The sequence below is a fragment of the Ipomoea nil genome, unplaced genomic scaffold (genome assembly GCF_001879475.1).
Source record: "Ipomoea nil cultivar Tokyo-kokei standard unplaced genomic scaffold, Asagao_1.1 scaffold1043, whole genome shotgun sequence".
Taxonomy (NCBI): domain Eukaryota; kingdom Viridiplantae; phylum Streptophyta; class Magnoliopsida; order Solanales; family Convolvulaceae; genus Ipomoea; species Ipomoea nil.
The window spans coordinates 10,469,412-10,477,841 of NW_017617471.1; the positions used below are offsets into that span (position 1 = coordinate 10,469,412).

The window sequence follows — 8,430 nt, forward strand, 5'->3', positions numbered from 1 at the left end:
TAGCACATTTCCCCCTGAATTATTTATGTAAGCACATTAGCCCCCTCAATTATTTTAAAAGTGATGGTTTTTCCTCTTGATATATTAAATTGACATTTCTACCCTTAAAGTAAACATTGTTTTCTCTCTAACAAATTATTGCTTATACATAGGGATGACCACGGTTCGGTTCGAACTGAACCAGACACTATTGCAATCGAATTGAAAAATTTCGATTATGATTCAGTTCTAGAACCCAATATTTGAATTTCAGTTTATTAAATTATGAATCAAAAAAACTAGATCCTGAACCGTGAACCAGCGATTCTGGATCCGTTTCGCGGTTTTGAACCATTTTTAATATTTTTTTTATTTTTTATTTTTAAAATAGTCAATTCATCGATAAATGTATTTTATTTTTTCAATTCGGAACATGAACCGACAGTTCTGGTTCGCAATTTTAATAAACTCTAAGGGGGTGTTTGGTTCATGGAAAATGTTTTTCAAAGGAAAACATTTTCCTTAAGGTGAAGGAAAATGTTGTTTTATAATGTTTGGTTCATGGAATTCATTTTTCATTTCCATGGAATTCCTCAAATTTGAAGAAAACAAAATCCTTGGTTGGACCAAGGATTTTGTTTTCCATAGAAGATGGGAAGAAAAAGTGAATATATTGCCTATTTTACCCTTGCTTTCTTTTTTAATTATATTACTTTTAGGGAAAAGGGTCAAATAGGCCCTCGAACTTTAGCTTAAAAGTCAATTAGACCCCTAAACTTTTTAAAGGTGCAATTACACCCATCAACAATTCATTTAGGTGCATTGAAGTCCAAAAACAAGTTAATGACATGCTACTACAGGTCATTAGGGTTTAGGCCACCTTCTGGCAAAAAAAAAAAAAAAGTGACCGGCGACCGACCGACGAAATTTTCAGCAAAAAAAAAAAAAAAAAAAAAAGTGACCAGCGACTGACGAATGGTCGCCGCCGGTCACTTTTTTGCCGGAAATTTCGCCAGTCACTTTTTTTTTTTTTTTTTGGTCGGAAATTTTGCCGGAAGGTGGCCTGAACCCTAATGACGTGTGATAACAGGTCATTAACTTATTTTTGGGCTTCATTGCACCTAAATAAATTGTTGATCGGTGTAATTGCACTTTTAAAATGTTTAGGGGCTTAATTGACTTTTAAGTTAAAGTTCCTATTTGACCCTTTTCCCTTACTTTTATTAATTTGTAGGGGCATATAGATCTTTATACTCATTATTCCTTACAATTCTAAATCTAACCAAACAATAAAATTAGTATTCTCAGTAATTCTTTTTCCACCAACCAAACAATGAAATTCATCTTCCTAGTAATTATTTTTCCATGGAATTTCAATTCCACTTCCCTTAAAATATTTTCCGCGAACCAAACGAGCCCTAAGGGGATGTTTGGTTCTTGTGTTTGGTTCATGGAATTTATTTTCCATTGAAAAATGAATTCCTCAAATTTGAGGAAAACAAAATCCTTGGTTGGACTAAGGATTTTGTTTTCCATAGAAAATGGGAAGAAAAAGTGAGATGGAATGCCTATTTTACCCTTGTTTACTTTTTTTAAAAAAAAATTATATTACTTTTATTAATTTGTAGGGGCATATAGGTCTTTATACTCGTTATTCTTACAATTTCAAATCTAACCAAACAATAGAATTAGTATTCCCAGTAATTCTTTTTTCAACCAACCAAACAATGTAATTGTTTTTTTTTTTTTTTGAAAAATCAAAAAGAGATATTATTAGATCAAATGTTGAATACAAAATGGAATAGAGGAAATCCAAACAGAAGAATCAGATTGTGAACGAGCCGCCCTGGTCAAAGCATGGGCTAGCTTATTCTCTGATCTTGGAATAAAATTGAAGGACACTACTTCAAAGTGTCCATGAAATTTCAATTCCACTTCCCATAAAATATTTTTCGCGAACCAAACGAGCCCTAAATATCAAGTTTTGATTCTAAATTGTAATTGAAATATTTCGGTTAGGTTGCTATAGTGTCTGTTCGGTTTGAATTAAATCGTGGTTATAATTTGTTGGATAAGAAAAATAAATAAAATATTTATTCTAAAGATAAATATATTCATTTAACATTTCAGAGAAAAAAATAATTACTTAAATAATTTAAAAGAATAAAGTAAGTATATAACTCAGGGAAAAAAGTACAATTTTTCCTTGTAATAATATATGATGGGCAACTTAGTTACTTAGATTTGGGTGTGGATAGATTGATAAAAGAGTTGGGTGTCGGGCAGAAAACGAGTTTGATCAAACACCGATCATAGTTGACATTTCCATAAATCTTACTACAACTTTCCTTCCTTCCGCCTTAAGCATTCATTACACGTATCCTTCGCTTTCTTCGTCACTCTCTCTCACGCGCCACCGCCGGGAAATGGGAATTTCGTTGAGTAAACGGCAACAACACCACCAGCATCAGCCTCCACCACCGTCTCTCCCGCAACTTCCGCCGCCGCCGCCGCCACAGCAACCACCATCATCTTCATCCGTTCCCCCATCTCTCGCGCCGCCGCCGTCAAACCCAAGCTTTTCTTACGGAGCGAACGCACCCTACTCTGCGCCCTCCCAAAACCCTTACTGCTTGATCCCTGCTCCTTACCCGCCTCACTCAAACGGCCAGTTCAATTACGGCTACAATTACCCCAACAGACCTGTGATCTACCATAGCAGTTATCATCCTCCCTATTACCTACCTAACGCTTGGTCCGGTTACCGCCCCCCGCAGCATGTGCCGCCGCCTCTGCCGGCTGTGCCATATGTGGATCACCAGAACGCGAAGAAGATCAAGAATGATATAAATGTCCACAAGGATACTATAAAGCTGGAAGTGGATGAGAACAATAAGGATTGCCATTTGGTGTCATTTGTCTTCGATGCCTTGGTGGATGGAAGGTATAATTTTGAATTTGTTTTATTGTAACTTTGATGTTTAAATTGATATTTGATTGAGTGGAGTGTGCAGGATTCAAAAATTTCAGTAATTTAGCTTGATTTAGTGCGGTTCTTGGTTGACATAGTTTCTGTCCAATGCTTAATTATGATTAGCATAGTAATTGGTTTGATCTACCAAGTGGTATCAGAGCAGGGTCACAGGTTCGAGTGAGATGGTAAGGCTAGCAGATGCTGGGGAAATTGTTGGGCAGTCCAACACGAGGTGGCTGAAAATGTTGCGAAATAAAGTTGCGTTTTGGCTACGAGCTATTGCTTTTGACGTAGTGATCCTAACTGTTTCTATCTGTATAGAACGTCTAAAAGAAATTTCCAATTGGTGCTCATCAGTATATAGGTTGGATGAAAGGTAGATCAACCAAGAGGGCAAGGGATTGCTTAAGTTGCCAGTCATTTGATATAATCAGAAGGTTAACTTTGCCCCTTCTGGGTTTTATTCTTCGAGAATAGGTTGAGCCATTGAGTGTTGTCAAATGGAGAAGATCGTGTTACATGATTTCTGTCAAATAAGAGTATAAGATGAATAATTGCCTTTTCTATCTCCATCTTTATGCTAGAGTGCTGGACTGTTATTATGTGCCAATATACCTTTAGTTGTGACAACAGAAAGGCCATATCTTTACATCCAGGGTTAAATTTAATGACTCAAAATAATTGTAAAATACGCTTATTGATTGCTTTTAGGCCTTTTTAAGTTTGAAATCTAGAGACTAGAGGAATAATTTACAGAGTAGTGATTCTCCATTCATCTCTTGTGATGATTATGTGACATTGGTTGGCTGGCTTTAATTCTTTTTAGCTGGACTTCTGTTTGGATGTTATTGTAAATTCTATTCTATTCTTTTCTGGAATCCATCCATCTTCAGTAGTCATCTTGGCATAGTCCAGAATTATCTCATTTTGATACAATAATTCAGGGAAAAGTTTGCACTGTATTCCTGTGCATCATGTTTTGGGAATGAAGTCATAACATCCAGCAAGCCATGTGCCCTCCTGGAGTGAAGTGGTATTATAAACAGTGTCCTTAAACATTAGAAGGAAGTAATGTTCTAACCATCTTAAGATAGATACAGCTTCTTCTTTGAGGTTTACAAATTGAATTAGTTCTGCTTTTGATCCCTTGAGGCCTTGAGTATAAACTTTAGAAGGAAGTGAATGCTCTAGTCATATGAAGTTGTTCCACCAGTTTACTCATATGTTGATATCTTAGCATGAGAGAAGTTTCTTCTTGTTCATATAAAATTCTTCTTATATAAAAGAATTCATAATTCATTGTATTCTAGGTTTATCAATGAATATAATGAAAGTTTGAAGATTTACTCCCATCCACACCCCGCACCATCGACTATCTCCCCTTTTGGATCAGACTATACCTTATGCAAATAATATTTGTCTTATAGACTTTCATTTTTTTTCGTGATTGCAGTATTTCCATTTTCTACTTTGCAAAGGGAGGAACCGACTGTACATACACTCCCGTGTACACTGAGATAAAGCCAGTGAGAGTACCATTCCAAAAAGGATTGGGCCAAAAATTTTGCCAGCCTTCAGGAACTGGTGTTGACTTGGGCTTCTTTGACATAAATGACCTATCAAAGCCCATTCCTGGAGAAAATGCTTTCCCGCTAGTTATAGTAGCAGAGTCATGTGCATCAACTTCAGCGGATGAACAGCCTAATGAGCAACAGGCCAACAAACTCCCGAATGCACAGATCACGGAGGCTATTATAGAGAAGAACAACGAGGACCACTTTCAAGTGAAAGTAATCAAGCAGATTTTATGGGTTGAGGGGGTCCGTTATGAGCTGCGAGAAATTTATGGAATTAGCAAACCAGATGAAGAAACCATCAATGATGACTCGGGAAAAGAGTGTGTCATTTGCATGACTGAACCGAAGGATACAGCAGTTTTGCCTTGTAGACATATGGTAAGATTATCATTTTCATTCCTGCAGTTTTTCTTACTTGTAATTTCAGTAAAAAAGATATGTCATATAATGTCTCTTAGATGTAGAAATGTAATTGCTAGAATACCTTTATTGATGCTACTATACATCATACATGTGCCCTTTTTTTGCCTCATTGAGTTTATTAGATATCCTTGACGACAATTTATAGAAGTTTAGACATTATTGTTATTCTTATTGCCCTCCAAAAACTCTTCCATTCATCAGTATCATCTCCCATCTATATCCTTTCTGATAAGCTAGAAATTATATATAAAAAGATGACAAGGTGGTCGCTGATAAATAATGAGCAAAATAACAGAAGAATCTCGAAAACCTATACAAGTTTGAGCCTATCTGGAAATTTGATCAAAGAAATGGCACTATTAGGACTTAGGAGACTTCCCTCGTGACCAAAAGAATCATCTTTCACCTATTCTTCAGTGAATGAAAATATGGATTCATTTTTGGAGAGATGTACGGAAGAATTTTTAATTAACGTTTGAAAATCTCACTTTCTCCAGCCAGTAATGCCTATTTCTTTCGAACTCTAATTTTTTTAATAAATTCTTTGTGACTCACTTTGGTGTGTCTTGCAGTGTTTATGCAGTGAGTGCGCCAAAACTTTGAGGCTTCAATCAAATAAGTGCCCAATATGCCGCCAACCCATTGAAGAACTTCTGGAGATTAAGGTTAACGAAGGTCCTAATGAAGGTAGTCCCTCAATGTTCACTACATCATAACGTATTTCTCTTCACTTACTTTTCAGCCATTACGACAAACTAAGCACTATATGAATGCCAAAAATATCATGCTAAATCCATTGTCTGTAGAACGAACAATTTCTCCAATCAATGGCTTACCATTTTCTTTTCATTTCCTTTTTTATCAGCTTCGTAGCATCAAAATAAGCTCGGATATGGCAAGGCAAAATCTGTGTATATGTGTCTGCAAAAGAATAATAGTTGGCGTTAGCCCGTTTTCATCATAGTTTTGTAACCAGGTGCCTTATCAAATTCACCAGGGATTGTATATAATTTATGAATAAGAAAGGTTTTCCAAATATCTTCATATTCTTTCTGGTTTGACATCCTTTTGAAACAGTTTCATCTTTCACCTTGGGCATGTTTTTCTTATAATGTTTGCATTGAAATTGTGTGAAAGTTGTTGGCTTTTCTAGATGAAAAAAAAAAGGAATTTTGGGCTTAGAAAAGTGAAGTAGCATGGGCATGAAAGCAGTGGAATATGTGTTTCCCAAGTAAAGTAAGTATATGCATTAAGGTTTTGGCTTATTATTGTTGGTATGATTTGACAAAAGGCTGGAGAAGTGTCTGAAAGACCAAAGAATCTATTGAAAACATTTGAATGTCTGAATGGAACACAGACAATTCTGCATGGCCTTAAAGTTAAAGGTAATCCAGCTCTGATCCCAAGGATCAGTCCTAAGACTAAAGATCTTTTAGTGTTGTCTTGTTCACTGTTGACACACTTTTTTTTTTAATTAATATTTATTTATTGTTTTTGTATTTACACACAACTTTTGGCCAATTCTTGGGCAATTTCTTTTTTTCCTTTCATTGATTTTGTTCAATTTTTTCATAGCTCATTTGTTCATCTCTATATCTTAAAAGGATTTCACCCAATTTAGAGGGTCTCCATTCATTTACAGGCTTTCAAATGCTCAAATTTTTCATTGAGTAATTATTAACAAATTAACCATCTTTGGTCCTTTAACTTTTAAGTTAATTACTCATGGTCTTTCAATTTTTAGATTTGTAACCATCCTTAGTCTTAACTTTGTCCTTATTTAAACTAACGAAATGACCACATGTGATTAAATTTGAAAGCTGAAAAATCATCAGTGGTTAAATTAAAAATTTATGACTAAATATGTCAGTGTCAATATATTTGAATGACCTTGCTGGTATTAACTTGTTATTTTATTAAAAAGTAAGTGAAATGACTATCTTAGATGAGTTGTTAGGTAACTATCAACTTCATGGGATTTAATTTTAAATTATTTTGAGTAAAGTGAATTTATTATTTTGAGTTAAGTGAATGTAAACTCAATCTTCTTTTTTTTTTTTTTTCCAAAAAAAAAAAAAAGTGAAAAAGTGATAATCAAAAGTTGAAAGATGCTTTGATAATACTAGGCCGGGAGCTTTTGGTACATTACTAGTCAACATCAAATTAATAATGTTGAATAAATATGTTCACAAGGTTGAACAATGTTGTATGTATCTCTTCGCCCTTAAGAGGGTGGTTGGGACGTGGGACTTGGTAGCGTTTAATGCATCAATCTTTCTTTGCTTCCAATATTTGTTTTAACATTGCTTTTCCACAAATCCAATCATATATTTCACTTTCGTGCAAGTTTTAATTTCATTATTGTTGGGCGTAAGTCGGTTAGTCGAGTTTAGCCTCTATTCGATTTGAGACATGACGCTATGATTTATCATAGAGAAATGTTTAAATGATTAATGTTCACCTACTTATCATCAATTAGAAACTAAATAGTCAAAGAACTCTGTGATTAACAATTATGATCTAAAGAAGCAAACCTAATGTAGATAGTTTTCGACTTAGATATATTTGTAATTCATAAATAAATTGTGTATACTTTCGTAATGTGGCAACTCACTATCAATTGTCGAGGGTTGTCTTCTGCTTTTTGTTTTTGCTTTTTCTTGCTGTCCAATTAGTAGGAGACACGTGATGGGTCCCGAACGAATTGTGTCATTTTCCTTCAAATATAGAGGTGTTTACCTTGCTTGTATGTGAGATAGCGTAAGAATAGCAATAGTTTTCCACAAAATTAATGTAGATAACTTTTGATTTAGATATATTTGTAATTCATAAATAAGTTGTATGTATTTTTGTAAAGTGACAACTCACTATCAATTGTTAGAGGGGGCCAACCTCTGTTTTTTCTATTTTTGTTTTTTTTTTTTCTTTTACTTTCTGCCCAATTAGTAAGAGATGCATGATAGGCGTGTATTTTCTAGCAAATTTTTTACATTATAAAATTTTACCTTACGTGTACTTGAGGTAACGTAAGAAGAACAATAAATATTCACTATGTAACATTAGCTTTGAATCACACTGGTCTGTATGAGATTAGTTTAATGGTTCAATAGACAGTATTTAAGAGAAGAGATCAAAGTTCGAACTTCGATGGTGTCATGTGAGGATTATATATGCTCAAAGTGGATAGATTTCTTCTGCACACCAGCATTTGGCCCTATCTATTGATTTACATATTGTCAAATGCTTTGTCGGGTCGAGGTGTGAGACCCTTGGAATTAGAAATTCAACTTTGGGAGAAGCTTTGAATCACACTGGTCTACACATTTCAATTCGTAAGGGGTTGTTCATGTCCAATCATCAATACTGGATGGATAACACTACTTTTTTGCAATCATTATATTATACTCTAGACCATTAATATACAATGCAAGTTCATATTTATCGTACTATATATTCGTTTTTAGTATATTACTTAAA

At 34.6% G+C, this 8,430-nt stretch overlaps 1 protein-coding gene across 1 annotated transcript; it reads left to right on the forward strand.

The window, feature by feature from the left end:
• The first annotated feature begins 2,303 nt into the window (after positions 1-2,303).
• Positions 2,304-6,089, forward strand: LOC109182289 (probable E3 ubiquitin-protein ligase LUL4). Its single transcript, XM_019332418.1, has 4 exons — positions 2,304-2,923; positions 4,407-4,908; positions 5,526-5,640; positions 5,819-6,089. The coding sequence occupies exons 1-4, from the start codon at positions 2,406-2,408 to the stop codon at positions 5,824-5,826; spliced, it is 1,143 nt and encodes a 380-aa protein (XP_019187963.1). The 5' UTR covers positions 2,304-2,405; the 3' UTR covers positions 5,827-6,089.
• The last annotated feature ends 2,341 nt before the right edge of the window (positions 6,090-8,430 follow it).

What these genes read in the sequence shown, in the direction of transcription:
- LOC109182289 (XM_019332418.1), top strand. Translation starts at nt 2,406, where the DNA reads ATGGGAATTTCGTTGAGTAAACGGCAACAACACCACCAGCATCAGCCT. An exon ending in GATGCCTTGGTGGATGGAAG is followed by an intron (nt 2,924 to 4,406) that starts GTATAATTTTGA and finishes TCGTGATTGCAG; the next exon opens with TATTTCCATTTTCTACTTTG. An exon ending in TTTTGCCTTGTAGACATATG is followed by an intron (nt 4,909 to 5,525) that starts GTAAGATTATCA and finishes TGTGTCTTGCAG; the next exon opens with TGTTTATGCAGTGAGTGCGC.